Below are 22,839 nucleotides of genomic sequence, written 5' to 3'. Positions count from 1 at the left end.
CCCAAACTAACCCCACTGACAAAATGAAAACCTCTCTCCCCCCTCTGACAGGACAAGTTTCCTTCGATGTGTATCAGCACCACACATGAGCGAACACACTTTCAGTACTGAGACAATTTTGCTATCTGAACACTTTAAACCTTTTTGCTTGGCTACCAAGAAGAGTGACTTCCTTCATGGTGGTTTCTGTGACAAAGACAAATGAAGGGGCAGTAGCCAGCCTGAGATGTTCAGTCCCAGTCCTAAAAATTAAGGAGTAACAAGTAAAAATGTTCATTAGTAACATGCTACAAAGCTATAACTAACAACCTAGGCTTTTAGAATAACAACCTAAAACTCTTCCTTGTTCTTCAGTTATATCATCTTACCTTTTAAAACTCTTTGAGAAGAATGTCCTTTAGAGCACACCGTATTAAGCTCTCCATTTATCCAACTCCTCTGTCTACTTCCCATCTGTAATACCACCTCTCAATTCCTGAGGAAGCCAAATAATAGACTTGACAAGAATTGCCTCCAAGTCAACACAGGGATTGCCAAAAAGCAGAATTCCTCCCATCTGGGAACACTACTGCCATAAACACCTCACAGGGGTTGCTGGGCTTGTGCTGAGATGGTTTCAGAGCTCTTTTCAGAAAATCGTAAAACATCTCTGCTCTTCCTCTCCACAAAGCCCTAGGGTAGAGTTAAATGTAAACACTTATGTACTGCTAACATCCCTCTCTGCTATCAAATGTAAGAGTGCTATTTCCTAGTTATCCACAACATGAATAAGATTCGCATGCCAGACAGCTGGATGAACCCTAGCAATGCTAAGATAGTGTTGGTTGAAAAATAAGAGTTGTTAAAATAAAAATACCACCTTTCTAGTATCATCCACACCAAAAGTAATCTCCCCACACAACATAAGGCTACCAATTTTGGTATTTACCTGAATTTATAATTCTTCCCAAACACTCAAAAGGCCAGACCTACTAAGAGGGTCCCATTCCTGTCACACTTGCACTTGATCACAAAGATCACAAAATTTATCACCTTTAGGCCTCACCACTTCAACTGCAACTGAACAGGTAACTCCACACACTACTTCAACTCCTGGGCAAGCTCTAACCAGATCCAAGTACAGCAAAGCCATTGCTCAGTAGCCACAATCACTCAAACCTCTTCTCCATTTGTTCATTTGATTAACTCTCCATTAAATAACAGGTCAAGTTGAAGGCTCTCATCCTTATCTTCAAACCTCTTCATTGGAATTAAAGTTCAGCTACCAGAAAGATTGCTTTTAGAAAATGACAGAACCATCATAGTCACACTTTACACATCTAAATGCTCCCCCCCCCCCCCCCCCCCCCCCAAAGGACACAAAAATAATGAGAACCTTTCCAGAAGGGATGAGGACAACAAAAAACCTTAGCTTTACCAAAACAGAAAGCAAAGACTATTTCCTTAAACTACCCTGCTAACACCAATAGCTGAAATGAAATCCCCACCCCTGCCTCAATTATAAAAATCTGGTCAGTGATAGCAAAAGAAAATTTTTCCCTTGAAAAATGTTAAATTTCTTTCAGATGATTTTTCTAACTTCTCTTTTCAATAACACAAACACCAAAGTAGCTGTTCAATAGGAAGAATCCACAGTTGCAGGTCAGTTACATCCCATGTCACAAGGATGAGGTCCCCAGATTCTGGAGCGCCTGGAGGACACGCAGTGATAGCACAGGTACATCAACAAGGAGATGGGAAAGAAGGAAAGGAAAGAGAATCACTGAAGGAACGTTGCGGCCTAAGGAAGAATACTGCTATTTGAGGCCTAAAGAAAAGGTGTTGCCAACATCCAGAACAGGAAGATGGATACTGGATATTTGATGAAATATTGAGGAGGAAGAGGAGAATTCTCACGTTTTAGCATCATTTATCCTATACTATCATAGAATCAGAGAATGGTTTGGGTTGGAAAGGACCTGAAGATCATTGTATTCCAACCCCTCTATCTGCCTATGAAGTTCACATAGTCTTAGAGACACTTTTAAAGCCAGACTGAACGTAGCTCATAAGGAAAGTTTAAAGCTTTTTTCTTATTACTTCACTACACCAACGGTCAGAAGTGCATCTTTTCAACAGTGATTTCTACAAGCTAAGTATACATGTAACCACTAAATGAAAGTCTCACAAGAGTGTGTTATAATAGTATTTTTATAGTATTGTTATTAGTACTTAGGAAAAAGTGTTTTTCTTATAACGAGAAATAAAAGTAGTACATTGACAAGTTTTATAAATTAGAGTTAATATGCTCCTTCTCCACTCATTAACATTACACAGCAGTGTCTCATTTTACATATTAATAGCTCCTTTGTCTCTGCCATCTGGTAGTACCAGGCTAACAGTCCAAGGGACTGAATAAGGAGGTGGCACCACAGCTCTGTTGTGCTCCACAAATATTTTTTACTCCTGAGAAGAAGCAGGTCAACTGTACTGGCCCTGGAGTTTGACACCTCTGGTTGGTTTTGTCCCAGAAGATAACGCACACCCAACTCCTTCCTTATTCTAGGCTTCTAATGCCAGCATGGAAAAAGTAATCTTCATGGTTTGTTTCCAAGTTTTGCCCTGTGTAGTGTTTTCCCCTCCATAACATCCACATTTGCTTTTGTCACTTAGCCTCAATAACAAAGTTGCGCATGAAAACACATCTACACATCTATTCAATCTCTATGTAGCTAAAGATGAGTATCAACAACCATGTAAAAAGCCATCAGCTAGCTCCAGAGAATAATATCCAGGAAAGTGGAGACAATGAGGTTTTGGGGGGGGAAGCATCAAGTGTCCACCCCCCTTCCTTCCTCCTCCAAGCAGCCAGGTTTCTTGCTAAGGACAATGAATGCAAGCCTCATGGAAGCATGTGATCCTTCTCAAGAGAAACTAAGCAGCAGCTGTTAAATTTCACATTCTCCTTTGAGCCCTGATTTCATGGTGAGGAGTCAGTATCCTGTTTTCCAAAGAAAGTGGGTGGCTGGTTTCTTTTTCACAATAGGACCTGACCTGTTGGTTCTGGAGCTCCTCAGATGAAGGCATTTGGACACACTACAGCTGCTACACTCTGGAAGAAAGCAAATTTCATTCTGTAATAAAATACTGCCCGTGGTCATCGTAAAAATATAAAATGCATATCTTTAAATTTGTTTTAGGATGGTTGTTGAGGAATTGTAAGATATATGGACAATCTACACAGCTGGGGCGGAATCTCCCAGCAATGAAGACACTTGGAAATTTGACAGTTACTGTGAACTACAATAATCTCTTAAGGTTTTTCTATACTTGTTGAAATACTGCTTTCACAGACTTTGGGCTTTGATTCTTGTGTTAAACGTCCTTGAACACAGATACTGAAATCAAGCTGCACTTGTATATATGTATCTAAAGACAGGCTGTAACAAATCTGAAAATTCATTTAACGTAACTCTTTACAATATCACAGAAATGGAGAGAAGAATTCACAATAGGGAAAATGATAAAGCAGAAGACCTTACAAAGGTTACTCAAAATTATAAAGATTTTATGCTATAATGCCAATGCAAATAGTGCTGGCAAATTCCAGAAATAAAAGGAAACCTAAATGCCAAACCCAAGCATGCCGAAGTTTGATGTTCTCCATGGCTGGTATCACTGTAGTCAATGGGATAGATTAAACTGCTATATGACTACGCCCTCCAAATTTAGACTTAAATAAACAGGAATAGGAGTATTATAACAGACAGAGAACCAGTCACGATAAAGTTAAAACTGGTCTTCATCTTCCTACCTAAGGCCTAGGTTACTATGTAATTACACTTAATGTAATTGTCCTTAAATATCTCAGAGCCCTCAATACAAGGCATTTTCAAGTGAATTAAAACAGGAAAAGAAGTTTGTCTTTCACTCTGACACCTTGGACAGTGTTGTCCAATGAGGGTTATCAACAGCTTTGACAGCAGATGCTTGTTCTGATCTCAAAAAAAAGTCAGATGACACTAACAAGGAAAATGAAGAATAATGGCAGTAAGAGGAACAAATGGCTGAGAAATCATCCCGGAGTATCTATTTTCACCTCTTTTTTTTTTTTTTTAACCAGTTTAAGCTTCCAACTTGAGTGGACAAGGAATCCAGAATTAGGACTATCAGGACTAAGCTTCACAATTACTAAACTCAAAGTAGAGAAACATCATGGCCAGGAATACAAGAGAACTTAAACTCTGACATAATATGGCAACACTAACAGAACCAGAGAAGTATGACGGTTAATGTAATAAGCTCTGACATTTTAAAAAGTTCGCCAACGCGTGTCAGCAATTCTCCGCAGGAACAAAACAGATTGACCGCTATACTGGGTAATGCTGTTTGGGATTTACCACCACGTTGCAGAAAGACAAGAAAGAAAAATGAATAGTCTTTGGTTGACTTAATTAGAAAAAGAAAAACCCTGCCACACACCAAAAATGCATCATGACAGGACTAACTGTTCCGCATTTGTCACGTTGATGTTACTAAGTGTTCCTGACTGCTAAAGCATGAAATGCAAATATTGCTGACAAACATAAAAGCTTTTTCAAGAATCTACTGCCATCTGTATCATTAAAAGCACGTTTTTCATATGAGCAAGTTCTTTAACAGCACAGAAAAGAAGTCACCATTCTGGCTTATGATATGAAAATTTATAATGTAATTCTATTGAGCTGATGAATGTTAGAACACAAAAGTTTAACACGAACAATTAAAAAGAAACCCCACGTAAGTAAAAATCTCTATATAATTAGAAATGCTATTCTGTCAAAATCAGACTTCACAGTTCATATATCTTCCAGTTCACTACGGTGTCACAACATGAAGGGTTTCATGGGATAAAGCAAACAGTGTAGCACTACGTGCCTTTTCTTAGTGACTTTGGGAGAAAGTATTCTTTCCAGACAGAACGCATGAGACAAACGTAATAATTTGAAACAGCTTCAGTTGCAAATCAAAGAAGAAAAATAAACTAGTCATATGGTCAAAGCACAGAAATACACGTCTTGATGAAATTTTAAAAATACAGAAGAAGAAACAAAACAAGTGTTTCTAGTTTGTGCAGAGAACTGGCAGCAATGAAAACCCATCCTGATTTAAGCACAGCCACGATCCCTCTGACTGCTCAGTACTGGCTTACCTGAAAGCAGTCTGCCTCAGTAACATGGGTGTGCTTCATGTTCCATCTTTTGCTGAGCTTGGAGGCAGAAAGCTTTACACTAGGCTGGATGCAAGTCAGAACTAAACCACAGAACTGGTAGGTGAAGTGGGAAAGATAACTAAATAGTATTTTTAATTCCCTTTATTACAAAAATTATGGCCAATGGGTGGGGTGGATGGGTGTCTTTTCACACAGTTCCTAAGGAAAATAGAGATATCTAAAATTTACTAAGTGGTTCATTTCAAATATCTGCTAGACTTCTAGAAGTTCTCTAGGTACTACCTCTACTAATAGGCAGAAGTAGAGCAACTTTTTCCATGCAGGTTCACCATGACCTAGCATTTACATGTAAAGAGGACTTTCCAATCAAACAATAAAGCTTGTAAATGGCAAAATATTTGTCCTGTTCCATTTAGTATCACGCTAATTCTAACACATTACTGTGATGATCTCTATAGCATAATCTGATCATTTTACAGCAAGTAGGTATTTACTATGTCTCGGTACCTCAAGAATACTTTCCAGATGCTATCAAAATGGTTAAATAAAGACAAAAGGATTATACAGACATCTACTGCTACCACCTTAAACCTATCCATTTCCAAAACTAGAGCGTACTGAAATATAATCCTTGCTAAAGGAAAAAAGGATGTTAGACTTTTAAATACTTTAAGCTACCAAATATTTTTCCCACATACAGTTAACAAACTGCACAGTTTTACAATTATCATACATGTAGCATGCCACCTACACTTACTCTGGTCCTAATTACAACATGCAGCTTTACATTTCTGGTAACCTATTTTTCCTATCTGCAGTGCACGACAAGCAAAGAAAGACTAACACAGAACATAGAGGTCAGTGATATAATACTCCACTAAGTGACTAGCGAAGGCAGGAAGCAAATTACATGCTGAGCAGGTGAAATTTCTAGGGCATGGGAATGAAGCCATTAATAATCTCTCCTGCAGAAATGAAATTAGGTAATTACCTTCCCCAAGTGTTACATCCCACTGCAGTGAATGCAGCTGAGGCTGTACCCTCTAAGACTGCTAACACCTGGAAAAAGCAATTAGGTCCCAGAGTAACTCATTATCACTCCCAGCAAATGCCAGGGAGCTTCACCTCAGTGCTCCTGCAGGGAGAAGCGTTCCTAAAGACCTTCACAAATCTATTCCACTTCTACAACCTCATGGTAGGTCCCTCCTTGTCAACCACAGATGTTCAGTCTCCTCCACTTTGTATTGTACTCATTAAAACAAGACAATTAAGTCAGGCTTTCAGTATTAAAGAGGCCACTGGGGGAAATACACCAGCAGAAGTCACAGGGCAAGAGTGGAAATAAAGAAAACTGAAATTTCACAGTAACCTCTTCTTTGTGAAACAGAACCTCGCGTTGCTGTCCAGGACTTTTCTTCCTCTTTCAACTTTCCTTTCTTAGGTTCTGTTTCTGCATGGCAAATGCTATGTTCTGACTTTCTTTTCCAAAAAAGTGGATCATGAGAATAATGTCACAACGATTAAGAACACCTTCAGGACTAAAAGTATTTTCCAAGCACAAGCCTAAACCTGTGATTGTGGAAAACATATTCTGAATTGCACCTGTCTCAAAGGATCAAGAAAAATCTTTACTTACAGATATCACCGTGCACAACCCCCTCCAGAAAATAGAAGATGGGTGCTTGTTTTCTGCCTCAGTCCCTGTGTGAGTGAATTAATCACTGAGCTATTAGATAAGAAGAGAGAACATTTACACTTTTACTTAAATTTCTTTGCTTTCTTTGAAGGATCAAAAAAAAAAAAGTGCTTTATTTCCAAACAAAGCCAATGTTTCATCCAGCCTGGGGCACCTTATTAATTTCATATTTAATCTGAAAGGGGAAAAAAATAATAAATACATTTCAGGTTTTTTTCAGACTGAAAGCCTGCATTAATTTTTCAGCTCAGACAAGGCAGGATATGATGTAAAGCACTGAACCAGAATAAGTGTGATAAAAAAGCTAACAGAAGGCATGACTTTAGGGATGTGAACCAGAGAAGATAACAACCTAATACTGCTACTACTTATTCCGTGCTGCTGGTCTAAATGTCAAAACCATACTGATGACCCAGAAATTTCACCTAAAGGAACTTCTGATTGGTGATGCTGGAGTTACTAAAAACTGATAAATTACCCCAAATCACATCGATTAAAAGAACAAATTAAAAATGGCTCTACCAAATTAATTTTTGTATTTTACATTTTTGAATAATTTATCATATTAAGATCATCCACAATATCAATGCTCCAGCTACAGATGAATATGCTGACAGCCTGCAAACCATGTAGAGATACAAAATCCTCCTGGAGTTGTTAGAAATATGCATGATGTTCCCAAGACTTTAAATCTGTGTTCTGTATTCCAGTTTGCAAGGAGGTCTCTAATGACTGCCCATATGAGGAGGAGGTATACTGTTCATGGAAGCTGAATAATTCTAGGCTAGTTATAGTTTAAAAAGTGTTCTTGAACTTCACATATTAAACAAGAGTATCCAAATAACTGGATGTAAAGTTATGTTTCTCTACCTGATAGAATCCCACTTTCATTACCTTTTAAAGAAGCAGCAATACTACCACTTTGTTTTTAGAAAATAATTTGACAACTTAACAAACTTAAAAGGACAGATTACTCTATGTTTGATAAAAAGCATGTAGATATCTAAAAGGAAGAAGGTGTTTTGGATGTATATGGAATGAAATGGGGTTATCAGCTTGAACTCTAACTCAAGGAAGGGATTTTTCAGCAGCAACAAACAAAAATAACCCCAAATGCCTATCATTTTATCAGGATGTCCTCTGTATTTTTTTGTAACTCATATGTTTACTACTTTAGAGGAAATCTCTTCTTTGAAATGTGTTACTCTTTTTTTCCATGCATTAATTGCAAATATTTTTTGACCACAGTTTGTTATCCAATGGAAATATGTATCAAACAGAAGTCTCACATACCTACGCTCTGACATTACCTTGCCTTAAATGACCAGAACATGTCAAGCACATGAAATGGATATGATTGTGATGGTCTTCAAAAGATGCTGCTGCAGCTTATGGTCAGCTTCTGTCTCACAGCTAGAATTTCCCTGCAGATGAGTAGTAGACCAGTACATTTAATGGTAATCACATGTAGCTTCAAAGCCATATGTGCAAATCCTTACTTCATAACACAGCTTTTCTAGGTGAGCATCCTTCACTTTGACAGCTATATACAAAAGGAAAACATCCTTTTGCTCTGAAAGCTCATCTGAATCTCAGGCAGTGTGCAGATATTCATAATGTGAAACTCTTACACCAGCATTCATCCCAGAGCTAAAATTCTTTTTTCAAGTGTTTTTCAAGGGTCTTCTTTTCTCCAATTTGGTACATGCAACAGTGAAGTTATAAACAAGAGTAGGCTGAATTATAGCCACCAAAGACCTCATACTCATTGCTACACTGTACTTGGCAACCTTTAAGAACTTCACTGATGCAAGAGGAATAGAAGAACTAAGATGTTTATTCTCCCCAGTCACAATTTCTCATTTCTTGCTTTTTAGGGATGCATCTTATTTAATTGAGTAAATATTAATTCTGAAAGGGATTACAGCTATTCTAAATATTCAGAAGTCCTGAATTATATAGAGCATTTTTAAAAGTAGGATGGGGAATATGAAAAATGACTGTATGTCTGTTGAGGCTTTCTGAAGGCTTCATTAACAATTCCACACAAGAAAAGTGTTTTTGGTAACTGCACAGTGACAATATCCACACTCCTTGTGACAGTTCAGGAATCTTCCCTGTAAACCACTCATGAACTTTGTCTGACATTCTGAATTTGTTTTATAAATAGTGTTTTTTTCATCGAGTAAATCTCATACACACCATTTCCAGTAAAAGTTTCCAACCACACCTCCCCAACCAGATAAAGTAACTGGCCATTGAAAATAACAATTGCTTCTTTGGCTGAGTGATTAAAGCCAGAAGTGAATTTTCTCCTGCTTGTCCACCAGGAGGAAGTGGAGAAAGCAGAGAATACCCAAGCTAGAAATACTCACTAAGAGAGTGGCTACAACACAAGCTTAGAAAAAGACTTGAAAGATGAGCATAGGGGGCAATCTCAATAATTTTTGGACAAGAGATAGAAGATGGGGTCTTATTTAACTGGAGACATATAAGATTCATGTGAGAAAAAAGTGGGAGAGAAGCATAGTTACTGAAGAAATGCCGGAAGCTGCAGAAGCCAAGAGGAGCTGGGCAGGATCCCAGCAGTCGCTTGAAAGATTTATGGTATCTCCAGAAGGTGCTTAGAGACCCCACGGAGGTCCAGATTCCAGGGGCTTAAAGAATGCATGGCCTAATGAAATAAATCCCTAACATATCGCCCAGTGAAGTGTCCCAGCAGAGAGGAAACTCTACCAGCAACCCCAGCTAACCCCTATTTTATTATTAAAAAAAAAAAAAAAAGGAAAAAGAAAAAAACACACACACAAAACTAGAATGAATTCACATGTGAGTTTGTGAGCCAAGAGAAACATAGATGGTTAGTCCTTAGAGCAAGAAGATGAGATTTTAACAGCTGTAAAGTGTTGAGTTAATGCTCACAGGGTATGTTGCTTGGTGGATTTTTTCCCCATCATCACATGGAACAAAGCTCAGTATCTGCTATAGGCCTCCTCAGCCCTGGGGTTAGATTAGAAGATATCCAGAAAGAATTACAATGCTCTTGGAGAAAGAACATCACCAGGAATCATTTCTTTATGAGGAGCTTTAGCTTCTCAGAGACTCACAAATCAATTAAAGTAATAAAGATATTAGAGATGAATACTTCAGACCATATAATTATAACTTGAGTGTAAAATAAAGAGGGAAATAAACAGTCTGTATCTCAGTTTTAAAGTGATAAGCAAGTAACATTAAAAATGAAAGGGACAGTTAAAGGCAAACAGACAAATACGGGGGTTTGGATATGAGAGAAGACTAGGACTTAAGTCAGTCAGGATAAAAATATGTAGATATTCAGAAAAGAATGAGCAGAACTGGGTGTGCTAAGATGAGAAGCTAGCATACTGTTAAAATTGGCCACTGCGTGAGAGGTGAAGGAGTACCTTCCTCACTCTGGTATCAACAATTATCATAATTAATGGGAATGAAAATGCGAGAATGGAAGTTCTACATGTTGAAGTTAACATTAAATCAGTGTTCAGAATGGGAGGATCCGACCTAGAATTGTTAAAGAACTTACAAATAAAACTACAAGGTTGCAGCCAAAACTATTCTAGGTCTTAACAAATCCACCTCTCTTGAAAATACTGAAAGGAGAGGCAACAGTGTAGAAAAGAAGAGCAAATGAACGTGGGCACTGCAGTCCTATCATGCTGACCAAAACAGATACAAACTTTAGAACAAGTTCTGAAGAATAAGGAGAAGATAGAATAAGTGGATAAAATACAACATTTTGCCAAGTATTTTGGTATCCTTTTGACAATGGATTTTCTAGACACACAAAGCTTAATAGATTTAGTCGATCTGCATTTTGTGAAGCAACATTTCTTTCCATTTTTATTTAGTACAGACTCAGCTATTAGTCAAAAGATCATATGGTTAGAAACCAGGTAAGAAGAAATGAAAACAAGATGGGAAGGGAAAAGGGAAGTAACAAAGTACATTTTAAGTGGCCTCCAATTAGATACGATAGACATCAGAAATCTCCCAGGAAACAGAAATGTTCTCCAAAATGGTGTTTCAACAACAGAGTTTCTGAAACTTTAGGATAACATGTATCCCATAACTGCAGTGTTCTGGAAATGCAACACATTGTCTGGTCTAAGTCCCGAATGTTGGCCTTGGACCTCAACACAAACAGCTTCAGACAAACCTTTCAGAAAATGAAAAGCAGTTAGACTTTCAAAATGAGTGTTCCCACTGCCAACTATTTTTCCCCTCCAAAGACACAGGCACAAATGGAGAATTAAAAAAAAAAAAAAAAAAAAAAAAAGTAGTAATTAGTGATTAGTTCCAAGAAAATTCAAACCTTACTTCTTTAATTGCAAATTATAAATCTAAGAGATTTGGCAGTTGATTTTTTCAATGAAAAGAGAATGCAAAAGCAGCCTGCTATCAGAACAAAATCATTATAAGACTGCAACACTGCCAAAATTATTGCTAAAGACATCAACTTCAAAGACAGCTAAAGAAAGAAAAGAAACAAATTCCAGGATATGGAATTTTACTTTAATAGTAACAAAAATGAGAGAACAAACAACAATAGAAGCCAAATATACATTTTTGTTTTTCTTCTTTCTTTTTAAAACCAGAATGAAATGTCCCCTCTTAGCTCCTTTAAAAATTATATGAACGCGAAACTAAAAGCAAAAGAAATTTTGAAGCTGTGAGTCTGTCTTCAACTGCAACCTTTGGGGAAAATCATTATTCTAGTGTCACTGGTGATGGAAGCACAGACTGCGTTAAAATATGTGACATTAAGAAAAAGTTCTGTGCTCTGGGAAAGTAGGTCATGTTTGTACTGCAGTTTATTTCATCCCCTTGCTCCTACAGCACCATGAATACAGCTCTCTCTCTCTCCGCCTTGGAGACACAGACACACATTAAATTAGCTGGGATTTTCAAAATTCAGAGAACCTGAAAAACCCCCAAAGAACAAGTCCTGGCTGATTTCATCGAGGCTTATGTTCTTAAACTGCCTGCACACTTGTGCAACAAAGGCCCTTTTGAAAACAGCCTTCCAGCTCCCCACTGCCCCACAACTTCTGCAGCCATCAAGGGGCACGAGGTTGTCGTACAGCATTACCATATGGTAGCATTTTACACTTACTTTGCACGGGCTTAGAGGTCTATGTAAAGCAGAAGGCAGGCAGGAATTACCAAGTTTGTTCGTTTTTAAAAACACACAGTACTGACTTGTGCTGTGAGATAAACAGCCAATTTTCCCCCTGAGCAATGTTGCTCCATCCTATTACCCCAGCACAAGCTGGCGACTGGATTCTGCTGAGGCTTTGAGCGCCGACTGCCCCTTGGCACTAATGGTGCTAAAAAGCTACTCCAAAGCTACGCCAGAGTAACTACAGTTGTAAGCAAGAAGTCTGAAATGCCTTCAGTGATTTCACCTCTCAAAATGCTATAAAATTATACTCTATTCAATGTCTTTTTGAGCATGAGTAATAGTGCGGCACACAAAATGCGCAAACAGGGACCAAACTGTTGGAAACAGAGCAAGCACTGAGCTGGCATAAATCAGGTTACTAATCCCCTTCCCCCAAACATATCTGTGAATTTTAAGGTTTAAATTCTGTGTTGATACATTCTTGAGATTAATACATTTTCTAATACCACACCAGAAAAAAACTATCTATCCAGCAGGCACTTACAGTACAACATACAGCACAAGCATTAACAAGGTGATAATCCTTGTCTCAAAGAGCTTATTCTCCTCCATCTGACAGCATCTTAAGACAACTGAAAATCTTTTCGGAACAGAAATTTATGTTACAGAACATGCTTTATCTTGTCCATTCCCACATAAGGGCACAACATCACTCCTACAGTAATATCATCAAGTATTACAGTGGTAAAAGTACCAAACTGAAATGTATTCAAGAAATTAGCTAATTAATAGAAGTGTGTGGAATTTCTTACAGAATCAAACTGGATAAATGTCCAAAGAAATAGCCTATCAAAAGATTAACAGTACATCCCTATGTAAAAATAATTAGGTGTCTATATGAGAATGCTTAATATGTAGCTCTACTTTTATATGGAAGCAGAGATGAAGATATCAATAAAGCCTTGACTTTGATAACAATATTTGAGAAAACCTCTTTTCTACAAACGGTCAGTCTATTATCAAGGCAGTCACAGTGCAGAAGGCCAACTGGGAGAACAGGCTCCAATAAACTATTACTTTGGTATGACTGGCCATGAGTTCAGAATTTAAAGAAACTACAAAACATAGTATGAAAAAATGAATGTGTACTATAAAATTATACTTTCTGGGGTTTTACACATTAGGAAACAAAAGATGGTGTAGCATGTAACCCACCAGAGGCTGAGTGCAGGAGTCTCCAGCAGTTTCTCTGATTGGTGACATACATCCAGTTCCTTGGACGCTGCATTAAACCATATGTGTTTATTTATAATTGTAAAGAAAAAAACCACCAAGGCATACACAAGTTGTTTGTCTCACATATGTTCAGTCAGACGTTAGTTAAAAAAACTGCCCTTCCTGTTACCCCTTTCCCAGTACCAGATGTAGGTAGAAGCCAGTGGAAGTGGAGCAGACATAAGCATGACAAGCTAATTCCCTGCATGAGGGACATAGCTGGAGAAGGGGGAAGGGGAGACGAAAACACTACACAGGAGTCCCACAAGGTCAGTGCGGGAGATTGAGACATCTGTCAAGGCTGGAAATCCGTACGTTTGCTTGTATAATAGCAGATATTGTTGTTACCGCAACAGTTTTACTCTTAAAACAGTGCAGCCTGTGAGTGCAAGTAAATAGGCATGACAGCATCCGGATTTTTAAGTCGCATCTAACAGGAATCAGACGAATTAAAATCTGGCAGAAATGTAATGCTTGTTTTCATTTAAGGAGAGGGAAGAGAGAAGACAGAACCTAGAGCTGCATCTCTAATGCTGTGCTGTCAGTTACAAAAGGCAAGTCCACTTCTCAGCAAAGCAGTGTCTCAAAGTCCATAGATGTGACCCACTCTGGAGTAACCGACGTATCAATGTGGAGCGGAGGAAAAGGGGTTGCAACAAAAGCATCTTCCCTTAAAACATGTTCTGCTTACTCTCATGTCTCACCCATGACAGGTGCGGCTTTGGGGTGTACAGTAAACTTCACCTACATAAAGAAAAACCTAGTTAACATTTTCTTTACGCTGCCTGATTTAAAAGGGGCTGAGCAAGGAATGAGAATGATACAGATTTGGCACACAGAACAATTTCCTCGGTGATCCACATGCTTTGGTACATAGCTCCTGCACCTACCCTGAAAACCCTAACCTAGTAATTACCAAGAGAACGAGGCAGAGATTTTACACCCACACACCGCTGGCCAGCATACAGGTCCTTAGGGACACTCCTGCTGCATTACTGTGTGCTGGTGGTCACTGTGAACGCTGACAGTTACTACATGTGGTCCTGTACGTGTTAAATAGGATGCAACTGTTTAAACTCCTGCACATTTATATATATATAGATATAGATATATAGGTACACACATACGTTTATTAGGAAAGCAGTTCACTACCAGAAGGTGAGAAGTGTTTGCACATCTTCTGTTGCCGAATCAAATACACCATTACTGGACATGTTCTCCAGGTATGATGCAAATCCTTTGCAATTCTACATTCACCAGAGAAGAATGATTTCACTCGAGTGCCAATGAAATTAAAAAGCTCCTGAACTGACTGAATGAACTGTGGTTTATAAGTAATATATTAAAAATCTATTACTCTTCCTGAAAGAAGCCTCTTTTGCACAGATTACGTACAACATCTGTGCCAAGTGAGCTCTGTAGTATTTTCCCCAAAGTGTATTGTGTCAGCTGATATCTGTGCCTCTGTGCTGTTGACACCTATTGTGGGATTTTCATAAACAATCTGGCAGAGTCCCCCACTCTTTGCTACAGCGGTGTTCTTACTCCTTACCATTTAACAGGGAACAGGGAGAAAGGGTTGCTCAAACAAACCCTATCATTAATGCATCACAGAACAAGTTTCTCCTACACACACAGTGCACCAAATCCCATAAAACTCCTGAGTAGGTTCTAAATCAAACTCATGAATTTTAAAAGACAAATGCAGACTCTATAAATCATTCATGTTTTTTAAGCGTGCAAATAGAAGTTTGTTTTCAAGAATGAATAAAGCAGTGAAATAAAAACAAGGGCTTGCTCTGTGATGTGTCAATCTCTTTGCATGGCAAGCTAGACCTTAAGAGGTTGTGAACTCATATATTTCCCAATGCTTTAAAACCTTCCAGGAAAGACTAAACCTTCTGCTTACCCAGCAATTTATGAAAATCTATATGGATGATAAACTGATGTTAATGTTTGATAAATGAATAGACAGGCCATACCCAGCCATTTACAGCTTATTTATAATTTGCTCGAGTGTGGCATAAAACAACTGCTGAAGTCAGCTCTTTGATTAAAGGTGAACACCAGCAAAACCATTACTTTTCTGAAGGGGACTGGCTCCCATCCGAAACAGTAGCACACCAACCACTAACCCAGAAAGTCAGTGGCTATGGAGGAACTTACTTCCACCTCCCATTTCTCATATCCATGCATTGTTAGGATCAGTGCTTCCTGCACCTACAAAGCATGCAGCCTGTGCTTAAGACCAGCACTGAAAGGATAGCATCAAGAATCGGACTCTCATTCCTACAAACTTTTCAGTTATTGAACAAAACTCTTTTCCTATTATTAAAAAGCTAAAGGGCACCAAAATTAGAATTCTGAAGCAAAAGAATATTTAAAAATCCTATTCATTTAAAGAGACTTTAAAACAATCATTAAAATTATGTATTTTGCTTTCTGAATTTTTTCCTTTCCTCCATCTCCATACAGGAATCATCAGAATATTGCACAGTCAAAGAGCCACTTATTATTCTCTGGGCCCAGACCATCCATACTTGTGAAGCTACATATTTTATAGATCAAATAAAGTTCGGGGCAGCCATGAAAACTGATTTTATTCTGCAAAGCTGTTATAATCTACTGAGAATCTACTGAATGGCTTCCGGAGTGCAAAAGGGTATCTGTTGTGAATTTATAGAAAAATAATTGCTTCGAAATCATATACCAAACAGATAAATCATGATATGGTGACTGCTATCAGACTTAATAATATAGTATTAATTGGATGGATGAATGAATAAATAGTGTTGCATTGTAATTAGAGGTGAGATGATTGATTTCTTTGCTGTAACTGTAGTTCAGCCTGGCTTTTGGTCTCCCCGTTGTCAATTACAGTAGCTTTAAAACGTATCATTCTAAGTCAACAAACAAAAGCTAACTCTTCCCTGCAGCTGAATTCTTGAAATAGGATACAGTGAAGCTAGACCTGGAAAGCTCAAGAAACTTAAGAGATGCCCACATGGCCTGATCTCTTCCAGCCTCTTTTTCTCTTATGTCTAGTGAGGATGAGCCAGATTTTACAGCTCCTTATAGTCTAGTTTGTTGGCTTCATTTCTGTTTCTAGTAACCGCAGCATGGATGAAATGATCTAAAACCAAAACCTTCAGAGAAAGGACAGTCCTTTCAGCTCCCTGCTTCAACATTCAGGGAAAGAAAAGAAAGGAAAATGCAGTCTGCAGGCTGTGCTGCTACCTGGTCAGGGGCCCAGCGAAAGATTACAGCCTCCAAGCCTCCATCACTTCTAGTAGGGATGTATCCCTCATCCCTTTTCATACTCCTACTTTTCTTTCTTTTTATTTTGCAGAAAGCAGAGAAAAAATGAGGAACAGCTGCATGTTAAAATGTCCTTTTTAGAACTCTCTCCTTCTGGTAGTGCCTCTTGGAAATGCGTATTTCAAGTAAAAACAGTTTATCTGAAATATACTAAGCACTTAAACAAAAATCAAAAACAAAGCATCCTTCTTATTATACCTTTAAATATTATTTTATAGAAACCCGCAGGCCTTTCCCTAATCATGGACTAATTGCAAGTATACTTAGGCTAGCTTCTAGGGCTTTAAACAAAATCTTTCTTTGCTGTCATTGCATTTACAAACCCCTCACAATCTCAGCACCAGAAGGACCGTCATTTTTAAATAAAAGGAATGGAGGAGCTCTAACCAGTGAGTTAAAACAGCCTCCTTAATGGACCAGAAAAGTGCAAGTTGTCATAACAGCGGAATGTACATAGGTCTTTATCATTTGACAGATAACATATGTTTTTTCTCCTCTTCTGTGCTGTCAGAGATCACTCAAAAGCCAATAAACATATTTTCTGATAAACCATGAAAGAAAATGAACTTAGGAAAAAAAGAAAACCCTACTGACATGACTGTCACTAATTCATGACAATTTATGTTCCCTTCAAGATGCAATTACAGGCTTGTAACACATTATTATACTTTTCCTAAGAACTCATGTGCAGAATTAAGTGAGCTACGTTCCTGCCACAGAGCACCGCACAAGCTCCAGCACATCCCTGCTGGGGAAGCAAGTTTAATCTACCAGTCCCAAACATATACAGAATGTGCCGTGCTGTGTAACACAAAATAAACACCTCCATTAAGCTTGAAATAGGAGTTCAGCTGAGAGCTGCAATAGCCACCAAATCTCTTTCTAACTCTAAGCTCTGCATAGCCCAATAAGGGACAAATACTCATTTATGCAGGAGTCCCTGGAGGACACAAAGCAGAACTGGCACATTTTTGCTTCACCAAGGTAAAAGGTACAACCTAAGGAAAAGAGGCGCCAACCTGATGTACTGAATTATTTTCCTTTAAATCAAGTTTTAGCCTGCTGCATGAGAGACAAAGAAAATATATTGCTGCTTCAGGTAGGAGACTGAAAATCCTGACAGACCTGGCAACTCAGTACTCTAATTTTGAGATAGATGTATTGTACTAGAGAGAGCCATTTCAATGAGTATTACAAAGCACTGCAATCACCTAAAAAGCTCGAAAATGAAATTAGTAATGAGAATTTAACCTGTGTTATCAAGTCAGGTCAATGGGAAAACTTTATTCCTCAATTCATTACATTAGGAGTAAGAGAATGGCTCAGAAGAGAGACACTCGGTCACACTCATCACCCTTAGGCCACAGAGATGCAATCATCACAGAGGCATAAATCGTCGTCTGTTAAACCCAACTGAACTTGCCAAGCTGACACCAAGGAGCACAGAAACAGGACATCATCATCATCATCACTCAGCTGTCCACAGGCTTTGCAATAGTCCAGTAGCCAAAAAGAGACAAAAATGTGATAAACTCTAATAACATCTTCAGAAATCTAGTTATACGTGTTTCACTGTATACCTGTGCACTACTTTCCAATGTCCAGTCACTTCCACATTGATCTTCCCTTTTCTTCATTAAGATTTTTTCCCACCTGTCTGCTCAGATTTCTGATCTCACCGGTGTTATTTTCTTCAGTGATGCAATCATTACATTGCCACGCTTCTTTCTATCTTAGCCAACACAAACAAACACCACTTATTTTTCAGGATGCAGATTCTCCTTTCCTGGGAAATCTTCACCGGAAGGGAGAGCTTTTTGCCAACACAGAAAATCCTGTGCCTATGCCTGGAAAAGAGCAGTGGTTCCAGCAGCTGCTGAAAACTCCATGTCCCCTAAGTGCAGTGCAGTTAATTCCTCCAACCAGTGACTTTCTACAAAACAGCAGAAACCACTGACAGACAGGCTTAAGTGCAAGTTGACATGCTTCATTTATCTACCCCATGAGATATTATCCCACAGGCAAGGAGGCAGAAGGGAATGAAAACCTAACTGATAATCACAGGCAGAGTAAAAGGCCTCACAGAAGGAAAGAAATCTCCCATTAACAGCATGCAGCGAAGAACACAAGGGAACAAATTGCCCAGCATTTTGTGGCATTGGTTTTCAGAAGCAGCAATAACACATTCTGGGGTTACCCCCTCTTCATGCTAGCTCTGAAGTTCAAGAGCCAAGTGAGAGCCAGGACTCCTACCACGGATCCTGAAAAATGGCTTGGCCAAAGCAAAAACTATTTTCTTCATTCACAGCACCCACTGAAGCTCCAAGAGCAACGAAAATGAAGCCACCTGCTTTACGAGAGCTTTTCCTGTTTATGACAGGTGAATAGGATGAAAGCAGGGAAAATGGATTGGAAATTGATATTTTAAAAGGGAGCATGTTTAAGGATTAAACCTATTAAGCCTAGTAAGAAATGTGGGCATCACTCTGATGGTACAGGATTAATCTGCATGCAGAAACAGCAGCTTCCTTCCCCTGCAGTCCAAGGGATGCTCATTTCCTATTCCTCCCACACTATGGGTCACCTTTGGCTTTAATCTCGCAGGTCTGATCATCCACCCATGTAACCTGCCTACTTTTTCCTACTCTCTAAGCAGGATCACGGCAGCCTGGTGATGTTTGCAAAATTCAGCACACCCCGGATAATACCCTCACACGGGGTGCTTTGACCTGCTAGAAAACCTGTATCGAGCAAGTACCAAAACCCAGCATTTCTATTTTTTTCCCCAGGTCCTTCAAGCAGCGCCTCTCCGACCAAACCACACGCACGAGTCGCTGCGTTTCAGCACCACGGACCGCAGGGGCCCCGCGCACCAGCCCCGCAGCCAAGTTTTCTCATTGCTTTGGGATACGAGATACAAAGCTGAAGGCTTTCCAGTGTAGAAATTCTGAAATCTTCCTAGCTAAAGGCAGAAAGGGTATCTGGCAAATCCCGGCCTTGAAAAACCTCCATTCAACCTCACTTACACAGGATTTTTGATGGACAAAAGCGGACATTTTTTCTATCAGCATTAATCACTTTCTGTAAAGGCAGGGTTAATTGATTCTCTTCATTATCCGAGAGAGCTCTGACAACATTACAAAGCCCCAGAAATGCTTTTTAATGTCAGGTCCCTCTGTGTCACACTTGCTGTCTGCCATAAAGTTCCCCTGTGCGCCACACTTACCCTCCGAGATGTGTGATCTTACTGATTCTACACTGAGGACTCTCCCAAATCCTCCAAAGCGGGCAGCTTAAACAGGCTGTTTAACTGTGTGGGGCTTGGAGAGAGCCGGCACCTGAATCTCCGCAGATCCAAGCTTTTGTGCTCATTGCCCGGGCTGCTTCACGTTGCAGAAGGCGTAAGCGATATTTTTATTCTAGGGCAGAAAACCTAAGGCCCTAAAACCAAAAAAATAAGCACCCGTAGGCTGTGTAGGCTATGACTTAGCCACCACAGTGCACGGCGCCGCTGCTCCCATCCCGCCCGGAGGGCCGGGGCGGCCGTCGGGGGGACGGGGCCGTCGGGGCGGGCTGGCCCTCGGGGGGACACGGCAGCCGAGGTGACACGGCCGTCGGGGGGACACAGCCGTCGGGGCGGGCCGGCTGTCGGGGGCCCGGGGCCGTCGTGGGGCCGGGGCCGTCGGGGGGGCCGGCGCCGTCGTGTCCCGCCCCGGGGCTCACCTGCAGCAGGCAGCGGCCGGGCGCGGCGTGCTCGGGGAGGCGCCCGCGGTAGACGCGCCGCTCGAAGCGGGGCTCGTTGTCGTTGGCGTCCTCCAGGCGGACGCTGAGCCGGGCGGAGGCGGAGCGGGGCGGGCGGCCGCCGTCGCGGGCCACCACCCGCAGCTCCAGCGCCGCCTGCCGCTCCCGGTCGAGGCGGGCGCGGGTGCTGACGGCGCCGCTCCGCGCGTCGATGCGCAGCAGCGCCAGGGCGGCGGGCGCGCCCTCCAGCGCGTAGCGCACCTCGGCGTTGGGCGAGCCCGGCTCGTCGGCGTCCGAGGCGCTGAGGCGCACCACGGCCGTGCCGGGGGAGGCGGCCTCCGAGACGGCGGCGCGGTAGTGGGGCTGCGCGAAGGCGGGCGCCTCGTCGTTGAGGTCGGCGACGCGCAGCAGCAGCGGCTGCTCGGCGGAGAGCGGCGGCGCGCCGCCGTCGCGGGCCACCAGGCGCAGCTCGTAGAGGTCGCGGCGCTCCCGGTCGAGCGGGGCCGCCACGCAGAGGAAGAAGACGCCGGCGCCCGCCGGGCGCAGCGAGAAGGCGCCGTCGGCGCCGCGCAGGGCCAGCGCCACGCCGGGCTCGCCGCCCGCCTCGTCGGCGTCCGAGACGGAGACGCGGGCCACGTAGTCGCCCGGCCGCGCCCCCTCGGAGACCCGCGGGCCGCCGCTCTCGGTGAGGAAGAGCAGGCGGATGGCCGGCCGGTTGTCGTTCACGTCCAGCACGGCCACGGAGACGAGCGCGCTGGACACCTCGGGCTGCGCGCCGCCGTCCCGCGCCTCCACCACCAGGCGGTGCAGCGCCCGCGCCTCGCGGTCCAGCGGGCGGCGGAGCCGCAGCACGCCGCTGCGCTCCTCCACGGCGAAGTAGCCGTCGGGGTCGCTCTGCCGGCGGTTGATGGCGTAGCGCACCTCGCCGTTGGCGCCCAGGTCCGGGTCGGTGGCCAGCAGGCGGCACACGGCCGTGCCCGGCGCCGCGTCCTCCCGCAGGCGCGCCCGGTACTCGGCGCGGCTGAAGGCGGGCGCGTTGTCGTTCTCGTCCAGCACCCGCACGGCCACCCGCAGCCGGCCGCGGCGCCGCGGGCTGCCGCCGTCCCACGCCTCCACCACCAGCCGGTGCTCGGCCGCCCGCTCCCGGTCCAGCCGCCGCAGCAGCACCAGGTCCAGCGGCTCCGGCGGCGAGCCCGGCGCCGGGCGCCCGTAGCGCAGCGCGAAGAGCGGCGGCTCGCCGGCCGCCAGCAGCGCGTAGCCCTGCGTGCCGAAGCGGCCGGCGTCGGGGTCGCGGGCGGCGGGCAGGCGGAAGGCGGTGCCGGGGGGGCTCAGCTCCGACACGTCGAGCCGCAGGCGGTCCCTCGGGAAGCGCGGCGGGTGGTCGTTCACGTCGGCCACCGCGATCTCCACCTGCACCACGTCGCCGCGCAGCGTGGCCGCCGCGAAGCTGTAGCGCGCCCGGCGCTCCCGGTCCAGCCGCCGCGCCGTGCGGATGATGCCCGTGTCGGGCTGCACGTGGAAGTCGGCCAGCACCGCCGACTCGCCGCTGCCCTCCGACAGCAGGAAGCCCCCCGGCGGCGCGGAGCCCTCCGGCAGCCCGGCGCGGATGTCGCCCACCAGCGTGTCGGCCGGCAGCCCCTCGTCCACCGCCAGGCTCAGCTTGTAGGCCGGCGCCGCGCCGCCGCCTCCCGCCGCGCACAGCCACAGCCACAGCGGCACCAGCGCCCGCCCCGACGGGGCGGCCGGCGCCGGGGCTCCGCCGCCGCCTCGCCCCCCTCGGCCGCCCCGGCACCTGTCGCCGCCGCCGCCCCGCCGCCGCCCCGCCATGCTCCTCCGCTGCGCCGGCAGGAGGAGAGCCTGCGAGCCTGCAACGCGCTGCGAGGACGAGCGAGTGCGAGGGGGCGGGCAGGGCGGCTCCCCGCCGCCGCCGCCCCGCGCAGCCCCCGCCCCGCCGCCCCCCGCCGCCCCCCGGCGCTCGGAGGGCTGGGGGGGCTCGGGCGGGAGCGGAGCGCCCCGAGGAGCCGGGGCACGCGGGGGCACGGGGAGGAATTTAAATCGGACGGAAACCTGCGAGGGTTTGCTGTGTTCGGCCAGGACTTTTCTCGCCTTAATGTTCACGTCTTCGCTTTCTAGGCTCGCTCTTTATCCCAGCGTTAGGTCAGTAAATAGCACTCGGCAAGGCAGGGGAGCGCTTACCAGAAGTAAGCTCTAAGGAGGAAGTTGGGTCGGCTTGAGTGGGACCAGGATTTCCTTCCTTTTTCGCTATTCCTGACTCCCGTATCTGACTGGGAAGAATTAGTGATTCTTCGGTGCCACCGAGAATATACGGCATCATATAAATGCTAAGTACCAGACATCCATCTTCCCGTGAAAGCTACGTGTGATGCTTCAACAGTTACCTGCAGCCTCCTGCTGCTCCCGCTGCTCCCTTCCCAAACTCCATTTCCCCTTTCTCCT

At 43.5% G+C, this 22,839-nt stretch overlaps 1 protein-coding gene and 1 long non-coding RNA gene across 2 annotated transcripts in view; both read right to left on the bottom strand.

Moving 5' to 3' along the window:
- The window catches only part of DCHS2 (dachsous cadherin-related 2), a 107,984-nt gene extending 85,775 nt beyond the window's left edge, over positions 1–22,209 (bottom strand). Inside the window, 1 exon segment of the mRNA XM_040555375.1 lies at positions 20,365–22,209. Within this exon segment, the coding sequence (XP_040411309.1) occupies positions 20,365–22,209 (1,845 nt within the window).
- On the bottom strand, positions 2,234–6,028 carry LOC121068961. The gene is made up of 3 exons (XR_005819167.1): positions 5,699–6,028; positions 5,171–5,284; positions 2,234–3,091 (listed from the first exon to the last, which is right to left on the bottom strand). It is a non-coding gene; the product is annotated as an uncharacterized LOC121068961 (long non-coding RNA).
- Positions 22,210–22,839: the final 630 nt, after the last annotated feature.

Source organism: Cygnus olor, chromosome 4 (genome assembly GCF_009769625.2).
Source record: "Cygnus olor isolate bCygOlo1 chromosome 4, bCygOlo1.pri.v2, whole genome shotgun sequence".
Taxonomy (NCBI): Eukaryota; Metazoa; Chordata; class Aves; order Anseriformes; family Anatidae; genus Cygnus; species Cygnus olor.
The sequence above is the reverse complement of the archived record's forward strand: the minus strand, read 5'-3'. Positions and strand labels throughout refer to the sequence as shown.